This window comes from Thalia democratica, chromosome 5, assembly GCF_965202585.1.
Source record: "Thalia democratica chromosome 5, ktThaDemo2.hap1.1, whole genome shotgun sequence".
In the NCBI taxonomy this organism is placed as follows: Eukaryota; Metazoa; Chordata; class Thaliacea; order Salpida; family Salpidae; genus Thalia; species Thalia democratica.
In genome coordinates, this window is record NC_139169.1 from 35,699,915 (window position 1) to 35,713,953 (window position 14,039).

A 14,039-nucleotide genomic window follows, 5' to 3' on the forward strand; every position below is an offset into this window, starting at 1 on the left:
TGTGTTTTTTTTTTAAACAATACATATGACTAAATATTTTTTATTAAACTAGTAGTATTATAAATAAAAAACTAAAAATTGTTCTTTAACAACATTAAATAAGCTTAAAATGTTTAGTATTCTGATCCTAATTGAAAAAAGATTCGAATTCGGATCCGGCCGGATTCTAATTTGTAGATTCGGTAGATCACTATTTTACAGTTTTAAACAAAGTTTGTATATGGTTTTGTTTTGCTAAAATAAGTTTTAGTTGCTTATGCCTACAAAAAAAGAAATTTATGTATTAATCTAGTAATTTGTTTGCAAGATTCACGTATGTTATTTTCAAAGTTTTGAATAAAGTTTGTTGTTGGTTATTATCTGAAAATACTTATTACTATAAAACTAAGGTTACCATCCAAATAGGTCATAAACTTAAAACAAATTTTTAGCATTAAAGTTTATTTCTAGTAACCCTCAACTTGACAAGCTACTTTAAACTTGATCATTTAAGTTTTCCGTTTTAAGCTATAAAGACAAATTGTACAAAAAAATTTTTATCAGAAACAAAAAAAAAACTGTTGCCATGGTAAAAGTTCAATCGTTGTTGAGTTTAAAGTTATTTTGCATAAATACAGCAGATATTATGGGTTCATCTCGCAGCCAGCCAAAGCCATCATGACTGTCCGTAAAACTAAAAAGAGTTATACTTCTTCATCAAGCTCATCAAGTTATACTTCTTCGACCAGTGAAAGCAGTAGTTCCACCGGGTCAACAAGTTCGAAAGGCTATGCTGAAGTGAAAAGTAAAAAATTCATCAAAAGATTTTTGTGCAATCACACAGCTTTATTTGTTTACACTTTGCTTTTGATCTCTGGCTTGTCAACTGGATCCTTTTTTTACGTTTTAAACAACGCATGTGAGACTCAATATTTTTTTTATGTTTTGTTTTTTAAATTGTATATTCAAATCACAACTATTTTTTTAAGCTTTAAACTGAGAAGCATTTCAGAGGAAAATCAACTTTTTATAAAGTTTCTTCAACTAATTAAACTTTATCACCAAAACATTTAACATTCTTTCAAATATGCAAATGTTGAATTCCTTTATAGAATGTTTTGTTATTATAAAACGATAGACAAAATCAATAAAAAACTTTATAGATTGCGAACAGCCAGCGTTTGAAAATTACTTGACTCGAGAAAACAGGACATACAACGGTGAAAACTTAACACTTGCTTGTAATCCTGGTTACTACGTTCAAACAAAAGACGTTGTGAGAAACTGCTTTAATTTCAAATTAGTACCCGACTTTGAACTAAGTCCTGCTCAGTGCTTGACGGGTTTGTTTATTTTTTTTTTAACTGAAATACTGGTGGTTATTTTTGATCAACAAGTCGTTTCAAATAAGAATGTTTTATCATTTTTTACTAAGTCAAATAACTGTTTAGCTTCTATTAAATAGTGTCTGAAAAAAATTGAAAATGCGTCTTCTCGACTTTTTATTAGCTAAAAGGAACTTATTTATGATTAAGGGAAATCTAAAAGTTCGAAACTAATACTAAAATCCTTATTATTACGTATATATAAACAAATTTTTGTTACATTTACGTTAACTTGAATTAATTTGATTTTCGAACCACTATTAAAAGATAAAATTCCAACGGATAATGAGCATTAAACAGCAAGTAAGAAAAATACTTACAGAAAAACTAGTAGAAATTCCATAGAAAATTTATTTATACGATGCAGGTAATAAGTCCCTTTCCCATTGAGTACCTTAAATTGAAAATTAAAAGTTTTTTTCGAAATCAAAGATTGCTTATAGCTATTTATTATTTAACTTTTACTTGTTTGTACCATTATACAGGTTGTTACATAAAACTATTAACACATAAAAAAAATCAATGTGTTACTTTCTCTTACAAAGATTAGGCGACAGGCTCATGTTGATTTCCAACATGACCGAAGTAGCACAAGTCTTAAAAAATTACTCAAAGCCGGAAATACATCACAAAAACACCAGGTTATGCGCTAACAAGTTTTGGTGAAAAGCTAGCGACAGTAATCAAGCTGCTGCTATCAGAATATGAAGGATCCGGAAAAACAGTTGGAACCAGTTAAAGTTAACATCACTTTTGTAATCTTAAACTAGGAAATCTTGTACGGTAGGGACTAACAGTTAGGTGTGTGGGTACAACACTTCTCTCTTCTTTTTTGAGAAAAAAAAATTTCGCTTTATTAGCTATGTGGTATATACGGATGACCTGGGTAGCAAACCAACTAATGAAGATAGCTTCCACCGAGACGGCTCTTTGTAAAGCATCGGAAAGTGACGGCAGTCAACTTTTAAAGTCATCGCAAGTCCTGCTTATATTTCTTCGACTTGACATAACAGTCATGTGTTAGAGGGAAGGTGCCACAAAGCAGGGGTTCTACGTCGGACTGCAACAATAACAGGGAAATTTACCTTCATGGAATGTTTTTGTACATGCAGTTCCTCGACTGCAGAATCTCACCGAATGAGTAAATTGCGAGTTGCGATGTGGACTTAAGTCCAAGTGTTCTACCACGGACACGACTTTCTTTGTAAGACAGCTGAAAAAGAAATGCAATAGACAGAGTGTGATTCTGAATGCCGCTTTACTAAAGTTTTAAATCTACTATGTACCCATTTCAATACTGTTATAGATTGGATGTTTTTCAAGTCTCTATTAATGTATTAACATCTTTTCGCACAAACACAAGGGCAACGTACGAATTGACAGTAGCATTTATTGTTTATTTGAAATTAAAAGTGAGGTAAAATCGTGTACTTTAGAAAAAACAATTGAAACTTCTTTTCAAATGCTGTCAACGCGCAAATTCGGATCATCAACTATAAGAGTTAAGCTCCACATAAGAACAGATTATCAAAAATTACGTTTTAAGAAAATTTGCAAGCGCCACCTAAAGAGTTTAAATGTGGGTTGCAAGCTTGCAAATGACCGTGACAAATTTAAATCTTCTTCAAATAAAAATGATCACAATTTAAAATAAACGGTACTTTAAAAAATTCAAGCAGACACAGAAATCAAAATAAATTCTATTTTTAGTCTGTTTTATTTTCTTTTATCACTTTGTTACAACAGTATATATGTTTTGGTTTAAAACAGTTAGTTTTTGGTTTAGTATATATCTATATTTTTTTAAAACATAATTTATAAATAGAATAACCAACCTGTTTTTATATTTATTTTCTATTTTTTTGTAACTCTAGAGCTATGCTACTTACCTAACAATATTTTAAATTAAAAAAAAAACTAAGGTAAAGTGTATACATTCGTTAAAAATTCAATTGAAAACAAACTTAATTTAAACTAGAAACTTAATCTGGTCTTTTAGAGGAAAGTTTTAAATCACTGTACAGTGTACTACAGTTTTAATTTGGCGTAAATAATAATGCTACTAAAAAAAACTTATGAACTTTTACATTACTCTAAAAATGTAAAATTTAGGTTGTCCAGTTCCGTATTATGGTCATCGTAGTGGTCCGGATCGTGTAGAAGATGAAGCAGAATGGACCGCAACTTGTACTGATCGCTTTGCCGTGCAAACAGACGTCCTTATAAGAAAATGTACTCACAATGCGTTGACTCCCACCCTTGAAAGCATACCGGTTTCTTGTTACAAAGGTTTGCAGCTAATGTAGTAAAAATTAGTTTATTTGGTAAGTAAGTAATCAAGTAAGCTTAAATATTGTACTGTTTAAGTGCATTAAAATAATATTTTCTGTTTTAAATTCCCACTTATTTTTTCCAAGGTTTGCAAAAGTTTAAATGAAAGTTTTATTATTTACTTAGTTAGTAAAAAGAAATGTTTTAATTAAGAACAAATTATAGTTTTAAATTTATAGAAGTTGAAAAAGTGTTTTCTTTTGAACACATTGTAAAAAAACTAATTAATTTTCTTAAGTTACTACTTCTGAAAAAAAAAAACTGTCTACAATGAAAATAAATAACTTTTATGATCGGCTGGCTAGATTAATAAGAAAAATGCTTTCGCGGCCAAAAAAAAAAAAGATTTTTTCAGGTTGCGTAATTTTAGACAATTATACAACAAAAACTTAATAAGTTTTAAGCAAATATGTTTTTGATTTTAATCTAATTAAAAATCTATTTAGGAGTACATTTCCAAATGTTTAGCTCGCTGTTGTGGGTCAAATATTTTAGCGTGCCGGATTTTGCTCATCCCCAAATCATCATCAGTGCTTTAAAAAAAATATGCATACAAGCATTTATTAGTTTGCAAATAGCTTCTTGAAGTGCTAAATGTAGAAATAATGAAACTCTTAAAATAAATAAGTATTATCCGTTTTGTTTAATTTTATATATTTTTAGTGTGCGATACACCCCCTACAATGTTGAATGGAAATCATTCTGGTCCAACCAATCCAAGTGTTGGAAAAATTATACGATACAGCTGCAATGAAGGATTCTTTTCCTATGGAATAAATTCCGATGTATTTGAAACTGAATGCTTAGAAGATCGAACTTACACAAAATACTCCAAGGACATGGCCTCCTGCTATGCAATAAGTAAGAAATACTTTTTTGTGGTAAAACCTTTAATAATTCTTATATTACCAGTCGATTTTAAGTTTTCATAACCAAAATAATATAGTATCGGCACTTTACTTTGCTAAAAGCCGTGTTTGATAAATTTGAAATCATGTGTACAACACAAAACTAAAAGCTTTATTTGTTGGATTTTGTTAGATAAGCTTTTGTTGACAGCAAATAATGACATTAAAGTATGTAAATTGTTTCTACTTAGCTCTTTTAGACTTGGCAAAAACATTCTGTTTCAGAGTGTAATACCCCGCCTGCAATAAAAAATGGAGTCTACAATGAGACCTTAACAGAAAATTATCTCGAAGGTCAACTGTTAAACGGCTTTTATTGCGATCCGGGATTCCTACCTTTTCCTTCGAATGGTTTCATTGAATGCGGTCCTAACGGATGGCTGGAAAACGGAATTTGTAAAATCGGTAAATCAATTTATAGTATTTAAAACATTTTTCTTGCAAAAATACATATTCTAATGATCGATGATGGGCAAAGCATAATTAGATAAAATAATTTGATAATAATGAAAAATTTAATATTTTTTTAAGTATGTTGGCCACCCCCAACTATAACTGATGGAAGACACTTGGAAACCGACAACGGAAACCGTCCTTTTCCGGGTACTACCGTCGAGTACGTTTGTAACGAAGGCTTCTTTCCATACGGTGCAAACTCTGAACACTTGGAAACGGTTTGCTTGGAAGACCGAAGCTACACTTTGCAAGCGGAACAACTGGCTACGTGCGCTCGCATTGGTTAGTTGATTTCTTCAAGTACAAAAATTATATATCTTATAATATACGCTGTTTTTAAAACAGGTCTTTACTGGGTCAAAACTTGTTAAAGTGTTTTTATTTCAATAGCTTTTAGTTTTTAATTTGAATTACTAGGAAACTTAACACTGTTTTTCAGTGCTTTAAAATATTTTTTTTCCTACAGCATGTGTAACGCCAGGAGAACTGAAAAACGGATCTTTCAAAGAAACTCTCAAGGAAAATTACGCTGAAAACGAAACAGTTTCATTTGCTTGCTCCAAATTAGAATTTTTTCGTGCTGGACCTCGAGATATGAGCAGTTCTAATGTTCGGGACGGACTGATAACTTGTGGAAGAGACGGTTGGCAGGCCCCGCATGAGTGCATACAAGGTAACGTAAAGTTGTTAACATGAAGAATACAGTTTAAAATTCAAAATTTTTGAAGATATTTGCAGTGTTATGTGTTATTTTTTTTTTACTTTTCTCGCGCAAACAGCAACGCTAGGGATGGTTGTCTCTGCTTAATTTGTCTAAATAATTTTTTGTGCAACATTAGATACGAGAGAATTCAATGGACTGTTATAAAGTTTTGTGGAAAACTGTGTAGTACTGAGAACAAAAAAACTAGGTCGTACTAGTTTAGGAGGATATTTTAACTTGTAGTGATTGTTTGAGACTTATTCGGTTTTAAATAGTTTGTTAACTTTAAGCTAATCAAGTAGAACTTATCAATTACTCCTAAACATATGTAAAAAACTTTAAACTTAAAACGTATACCTGTTTTTATCCAATAACGCAGTCCAACAGAGTCGTATATGACTAGACGTTAGATTCGTATAGACTTTTTATATAAGTAAGATGTAGTAATTTTATTAAGCACGGTCAAACATTGCAATTTTAATAAATTAAGTCTTTAATTTGTTAATTTATTTACACTGACTTGTTTTGTTTTAATCTTATTTGTCTTGCAACTGATGTTTTAAAGCCTTTATGACGTAGCTTGCTGGCCACCCCCAACTATAACTGATGGAAGACACTTGGAAACCGACAACGGAAACCGTCCTTTTCCGGGTACTACCGTCGAGTACGTTTGTAACGAAGGGTTCTTTCCATACGGTGCAAACTCTGAAAACTTGGAAACGGTTTGCTTGGAAGACCGAAGCTACACTTTGCAAGCGGAACAACTGGCTACGTGCGTTCCCATTGGTTAGTTTATTTCTTCAATTACAAAAGTTATATATCTTATAATATACGCTGTTTTTAAAACAGGTCTGTACTGAATCAAAAGTTGTTAAAGTATTTTTTTTTATTTCAATAGCTTTTAGTTGTTTTAATTTGAATTACTAGGAAACTTGACACTGTTTTTCAGTGGTTTAAATTTTTTTCCTACAGCATGTGTAACGCCAGGAGAACTGAAAAACGGATCTTTCAAAGAAACTCTCAAGGAAAATTACGCTGAAAACGAAACAGTTTCATTTGCTTGCTCCAAATTAGAATTTTTTCGTGCTGGTCCTCCAGATATGAGCAGTTCTAATGTTCGGGACGGAGTGATAACTTGTGGAAGAGACGGTTGGCTGGCCCCGCATGAGTGCATACAAGGTAAAGTAGAGTTGTAAACATGAAAAATACAGTTTAAAATTCAAAATTTTTGAGGATATTTGCTGTGTTTTGTATCTTTTTTTTTTCTACTTTTCTCGCGCAAACAGCAACGCTAGGGATGGTTGTCTCTGCTTAATTTGTCTAAATAATTTTTTGTGCAACATTAAATACGAGAGAACTTAATGGACTGTTATAAAGTTTTGGGGAAAGCTGTGTAGTACTGAGAACAAAAAAAAAACTATGTTGTACTAGTTTAGGAGGATATTTTAACTTGTAATGATTGTTTGAGACATATTCGGTTTTAAATAGTTTGTTAACTTTAACCTAATCAACTATGAATTTATCAATTACTCCTAAACATATGTATAAAACTTTAAACTTAAAACGTATACCTGTTTTTATCCAATAACGCAGTCCAACAGAGTCGTATATGACTAGACGTTAGATTCGTATAGACTTTTTATATAAGTAAGATGTAGTAATTTTATTAAGCACGGTCAAACATTGCAATTTTAATAAATTAAGTCTTTAATTTGTTAATTTATTTACACTGACTTGTTTTGTTTTAATCTTATTTGTATTGCAACTGATGTTTTAAAGCCTTTATGACGTAGCTTGCTGGCCACCCCCAACTATAACTGATGGAAGACACTTGGAAACCGACAACGGAAACCGTCCTTTTCCGGGTACTACCGTCGAGTACGTTTGTAACGAAGGATTCTTTCCATACGGTGCAAACTCTGAACACTTGGAAACGGTTTGCTTGGAAGACCGAAGCTACACTTTGCAAGCGGAACAACTGGCTACGTGCGCTCGCATTGGTTAGTTGATTTCTTCAAGTACAAAAATTATATATCTTATAATATACGCTGTTTTTAAAACAGGTCTTTACTGGGTCAAAACTTGTTAAAGTGTTTTTATTTCAATAGCTTTTAGTTTTTAATTTGAATTACTAGGAAACTTAACACTGTTTTTCAGTGCTTTAAAATATTTTTTTTCCTACAGCATGTGTAACGCCAGGAGAACTGAAAAACGGATCTTTCAAAGAAACTCTCAAGGAAAATTACGCTGAAAACGAAACAGTTTCATTTGCTTGCTCCAAATTAGAATTTTTTCGTGCTGGTCCTCCAGATATGAGCAGTTCTAATGTTCGGGACGGAGTGATAACTTGTGGAAGAGACGGTTGGAAGGCCCCGCATGAGTGCATACAAGGTAACGTAAAGTTGTTAACATGAAGAATACAATTTAAAATTCAAAATTTTTGAAGATATTTGCTGTGTTTTGTATCTTTTTTTTTCTACTTTTCTCGCGCAAACAGCAACGCTAGGGATGGTTGTCTCTGCTTAATTTGTCTAAATAATTTTTTTGCGACATTAAATACGAGAGAATTCAATGGACTGTTATAAAGTTTTGTGGAAAGCTGTGTAGTACTGAGAACAAAAAAACTATGTTGTACTAGTTTAGGAGGATATTTTTACTTGTAATGATTGTTTGAGACATATTCGGTTTTAAATAGTTTGTTAACTTTAAGCTTATTAAGTAGAACTTATCAATTACTCCTAAACATATGTAAAAAACTTTAAACTTAAAACGTATACCTGTTTTTATCCAATAACACAGTCCAACAGAGTTGTAGACGACTAGCCGTTAGATTCGTATAGACTTTTTATATAAGTAAGATGTAGTAACTTTTTTAAGCACGGTCAAACATTGCAATTTTAATAAATTAAGTCTTTAATTTGTTAATTTATTTACACTGACTTGTTTTGTTTTAATCTTATTTGTCTTGCAACTGATGTTTTAAAGCCTTTATGACGTAGCTTGCTGGCCACCCCCAACTATAACTGATGGAAGACACTTGGAAACCGACAACGGAAACCGTCCTTTTCCGGGTACTACCGTCGAGTACGTTTGTAACGAAGGGTTCTTTCCATACGGTGCAAACTTTGAAAACTTGGAAACGGTTTGCTTGGAAGACCGAAGCTACACTTTGCAAGCGGAACAACTGGCTACGTGCGCTCGCATTGGTTAGTTTGTTTCTCCATGTACAAAAATTTCTTATATTAAAATATACGCCGAAGCGCATCGTTGGAGGTAATGTTATAAACTAAAGTTAAGTAAGAATACCGGTTGCTTTTAAAACAGGTCTGTACTGAATCAAAACTTGTTAAAGCATTCTTAATTTTTATAAATTTTAATTGTTTCAATTTGAAATTGTTGAGAACTTACTTTTATTAATACTGTCTCTTATGAAAAATAGTTGTGTTTAATAACATGCTGTTCAAAATTTTAACATTACAAACATTATGTTTACACTTTTAACTATTCGAAGGGTAGGAAACATTGCTTTGCCTTTAAAAAACAACTAGAACAAATTTTTGTTTTATTTAAAACACTTAAGACAAACAAAAAATAAAACATAAATAAAAACTGACATACCAGAAGGACGATCTGAGAAATTCAAATATTGTAAATGTTTAACCTTATTATTTTTTTTACAGCATGTGTAACACCAGGAGAACTAGGAAACGGAACTTTCAAAGAAATTCTGAGGGAAAACTATGTTGAAAATGAAACAGTTTCTTTCGCCTGCTCGGAATCTTTTCTTGCTGAACCTAGAGAACCAAAAAGTTCCGATATTCGGGACGGACTGATAACTTGCGGGATAGACGGTTGGCTGGTCCCGCACACCTGCACTAAAGGTAACGTAAATACTCGTCAACATGTAGAGTATAGTTAAATTTTGAATTTGTGAGGACAGTTGGTGTGTGTTTTGTTTACTTTTCGTGAGCAAACAGTAACCTTAATGATGGGCGTCTTGGCTTTGTTTTTCAAATACTTTTTTTTCAACTTTAAATATGAACTTCTAAGAATTGAATGTACTGTTTTAATATTTTGTGAAAAATTTATGTAGTGTTTAGAACAAACAAATTATTACGAGTCTAAAAGTAAATTTAAAAAGTAATGTTTATTTGAGAAACTGTTAAATTTAGTTAGTTTGTGAAGTTTAAGCTAATCAACTATAAAGTTATCAATTGATACTAAGCATATGATTTTTGATTTAAATCAAAACGTATACCTGTTCTTATACAATAACACAGTCCAACAAGGTTGTAAATAAATTACAACTAGTCTAAATTTCTGAATAGCTGTTAGATTTGTATAAACTGTTTATATAAGTAAGATATAGTAACTTTTTTATTAAGTTAGGTCGGGTAAACATCGTAATTTTAAATCAAGTATTTAAAACTTTTGTTACCTTATTTAGACTGTTTTTTTTTGACTCTTACATGTCTTATCATGTCTTGCAACTAATGTTTTAAAGCTTTTATCGTGTAGCTTGTTAAAACCACCAGCAATAACCAACGGAAGACATTCCGGACCAGAATGCTCACGACAGTTACTTCATTCTTGGGCAAAATTCTGTAAAAATAACAACACTTTTCCAAATAAATCAAGAGTGGTTACATTACAGTTTAAATTTAGACACTTCAGATTTCGACAAATCAAATATTTAAAAAAAGATAAAACACAAGCATAGGTCTCATTAATACCTAGAATTTTTTTATTTCTTGTAATTCATTAAATAACTATGGCGGTATTTTAGAATAACTAAAACTAGCTATACTTTTAAATTTAGATTAGCCAAGTCTTAAATAATAATTAAAACTTTTGAAAAAAGAAAAAAATTACTAGTAGATATTAATAAAACCTATATATGTAAATTTAATTTGTTTGAAATATACATTATATTTTAAGTTGTGGCCCTTCAAATTTTTTTTTTGTTTAAATTGTTAGAAATCGGATTGTTCGAAATTGAATAGTCGTGCACCAATCACGAGCCTTCCCTGTAAAGCAAATAACTGGCTGTTCGCGCTACGGTCAGTTTAACTCTTATTTAAATTGTGACGTCACAGCAACCATTTTTGCAGCGTGCAAACCACCAGAGCCATTCGAAGGCTTGGAAGTGTTTGACGATGATTCGGGGAGGGAAGGCTACAAGACGGGCGAAGTGGTCGGCTTCCTGTGCGAGGTAAGATACGAGGGGACTCCCCGGCATGAGAGCTTTCTCAGCGAGGATTCATCTCAAAACTACAGGATGGGACAGGTGCAGTGTCTGGAAGACGGGTGGTCGGAATTCCGCTGTCGGGGAGGTGGGTTGAAAGTTCAAACAAAAAACACTGGAATGCAAAGTCGATTTTGTATGCAAATAACATTTGAAAACATATTAAAAAAAAATCAATTTAAACTTCATTGGTGCAAGTTTTATGATTCGCACGAACAGCGCAATTAAACAAGTTTCTAACTTTTCAGTTTGCTCTCTTCTTCCGCCCGTGATAGAGTTTGCCCATCACAACGGCAGCGTGAGCATTCGGCCGAATCGGTCGGCAGTTCTTTTTTACCAGTGCGACGACAATGCCTACGAATATGACAACGTTGGAAGTAACTTGTACAGGTGCGACTCCACTGGTCGATACATAGGTTATAGAAGTGATCTCATCAGGTGCACGTTAACCGGTGAGTTTTGCTTTTTTTCTTTTTAGTTATGTTTATTGCTTGTCAAAATAGTTGATCAACCGCTTGATTGATTTTAAAACGCTCAAACTTTGTTTATAAAGTTTACAAGTATAAAAATTCTGTGGTTTTGTTTCAAAAACAGTTCAGCTTATTTTACGCAATTGTGGCATTTATAAAAGCTTTGCAAAAGCGTGCAACTAGTGACGGTGGTAATTAAATAGGTAATTAGCTTTTAAAAGGTAATAACAGAAAAGGGAAGTTTTTTTTATAAATTTTCTGCCGATTTGGCGAATATAAAAGGAAGTTTTGCAGATGTTGATTCGTATATTTTTTCTACGTCAAGACTATATAAGACTTCACTGGCAACTTGGTTTGACGTTTGAAGCCAGCAAAAAATAGTTTTAAAACAGCCATAAATTTGCAAATGTTTTTCAGATTGCGAAGTACCGACTTACGTGGATCCACTCGGAAAATTGCTGCCCTGGAAGAGGAAGTTCAAGGAAGGGGACGAGGTGTGGGTCCAATGTAACGACGGCTACAGGGTGAATGATGTAGGTTTGGGCGGTTTAACATCATACCATCTCAGATGCAAGGCGGGCGGGGAATGGTATAACCATAACAACAACCATTGCATATTCCGTAAGTTGATTTTTTGCTGCTGATGTAACGCTTGTCTGCAATATTCTGCTTTATCTATGTACGTGTATTTTTTTTACCTCAAATATTTTCGGATCCTTATTTTTTTTCTTAACATTACACTTTTTTTTTTTTTTTGAGAAAAGTTTTCAGGTGACTACTTTGCAAAAGGAGAACAAATATACTTTTTTTTTATAGTTGCTGTTACTTAGATTATTTAAAAAAATGGCACGTAAACTCATTAAAAACTTTACAACACTTAAACTTTACATCATTTTAAAAAGCCCAAGGACACAAATCTTTAAACTTTGAACATTTTTCACACAGCTTGCAACGGCGCTCCAAGAGATCCATCAGGGCCATACAAACGCGTGAAAATCACGTACGAGTACGATGAGGCGGAGAAACGCAGGTACGCTTACTTCAAATGCCATGCGGGCTACGAGTTCGTTCCTCCGCACAGCGAGCAGAGGCTCAAGTGCGACATTAGCGGGGAATGGACAGGAAAAATTTCCGCATGTTATGATAGTCAGTTTCAAAGTTTTTGCTTTGATAAGAGCTGCAGGTTTGATTTTTTGAAATCAAACGGAGCTCTTCTAAGTCCGGCTCCTTTTAATTCTTTTTTAGCTTTGCACTTCCTTAACGCCATACGCGTGACAACCCAATTTAGACAATCTTAACACACAGAGCGAAGATGTCCTCCGCTTAATACGATCCCTCAAGCGAACGGTAAGCTCAGAGTCGATTTTGTGACGGGGAAACATTTGCGGAGTCTCGAGGGAGAGTTTGTCCAAGGCACGCAGGCCTTTTTGGAATGCAACAACAATTACTGTCCGTCAAGCAAGTTTCCCTTTAACAGCTGGCTTTGCAATTGGAAACACCAATGGGTACATTTTCCCGGGGGATTGCATTGTTAGTTTCAATGTTGCACAATCATAAAAAACTTCAAAACTCCAACTCTTTTGTTTGAGTTTTTTTTTTTTAAATAGCGGCGACGCGTGGTGATTTTTTTTCTCAACCACAGCCTGTTTGCAATGTTTTGCATTGAAAGCAGCATTATGATTAATCGGTCGCCTGTATTTGCATTGTGAACGTTCTGCACAAGTTGGGTTTATTTTTTAACAATATCGCTTGGTATGTGTATATATTTTGTTCTAAAATATTTCTTTTTCTTTTTTTTAACAACAACTTTCCAACTATTTAAGAGCTTTTACTTCATACCTCAGAAATTAAAAGCTGTACGTACAGGCACAAAATTCACTTTTTTTATATTAGAAGAAAATTAGCCAATTCAAAGTACTATAAAACTCTAGTTTTTCTAACATAAATATATATAATAACATACAAATTCAAATTATGAAACAACTTACAGTTCTCTTTTTTGTTTGCAGGTGAATATACCGGAAGATCAACATGCTAACCTTGCAACGAGGGATTTTTTTGTGTTGCTTAATAGTTTCAATCATCAGAACTAAAAGCATATCCGTGTGAAATTTAACCAAATGGTAAAATAAACAAATAAAGCGAAAAGTGAACAGTTTTTACTTACTTAAAATAGTTTCTCAAAAGTTGCAAATTTATAAAATATTGTATATTATATAATATATTTCATAAACAGAAAGAAAACAAATGTACTAATTATAAAATGAATCTAATTTACTGGAACTCTTATTTTCAAGAATCATAAGTGTGCTCTGGTGGAAAATTTGTTGTATGATTTAAAAAAAGTTTTATAGTGATTAATTTAAAACATTAAAGATAAATACTGCTAAAGAAATTAAGTACAGATTTGTGACAATTTTTAGTAGAAAAAGCGTAAGTACTGCTATTTTCACTCAACAAACATTTTGAGTACACTCAAGAAGCACTGCTCTAAAATTTAAAACACCAAACCTAATCTAAAAACACCGCTATCGTCAACAGATGATCGAAAACCTACCTTAA

At 32.6% G+C, this 14,039-nt stretch overlaps 1 protein-coding gene across 1 annotated transcript; it reads left to right on the forward strand.

Moving 5' to 3' along the window:
• Window positions 1–657: 657 nt before the first annotated feature.
• LOC145836459 (complement receptor type 2-like) lies at window positions 658–13,515 on the forward strand. The gene is made up of 19 exons (XM_082944258.1): window positions 658–784; window positions 1,143–1,322; window positions 3,477–3,653; window positions 4,359–4,556; window positions 4,829–5,008; window positions 5,135–5,341; window positions 5,526–5,732; window positions 6,342–6,548; window positions 6,735–6,941; window positions 7,556–7,762; window positions 7,947–8,153; window positions 8,762–8,968; window positions 9,443–9,643; window positions 10,859–11,095; window positions 11,256–11,459; window positions 11,895–12,098; window positions 12,423–12,623; window positions 12,783–13,007; window positions 13,487–13,515. The coding sequence occupies exons 1-19, from the start codon at window positions 658–660 to the stop codon at window positions 13,513–13,515; spliced, it is 3,612 nt and encodes a 1,203-aa protein (XP_082800384.1).
• The last annotated feature ends 524 nt before the right edge of the window (window positions 13,516–14,039 follow it).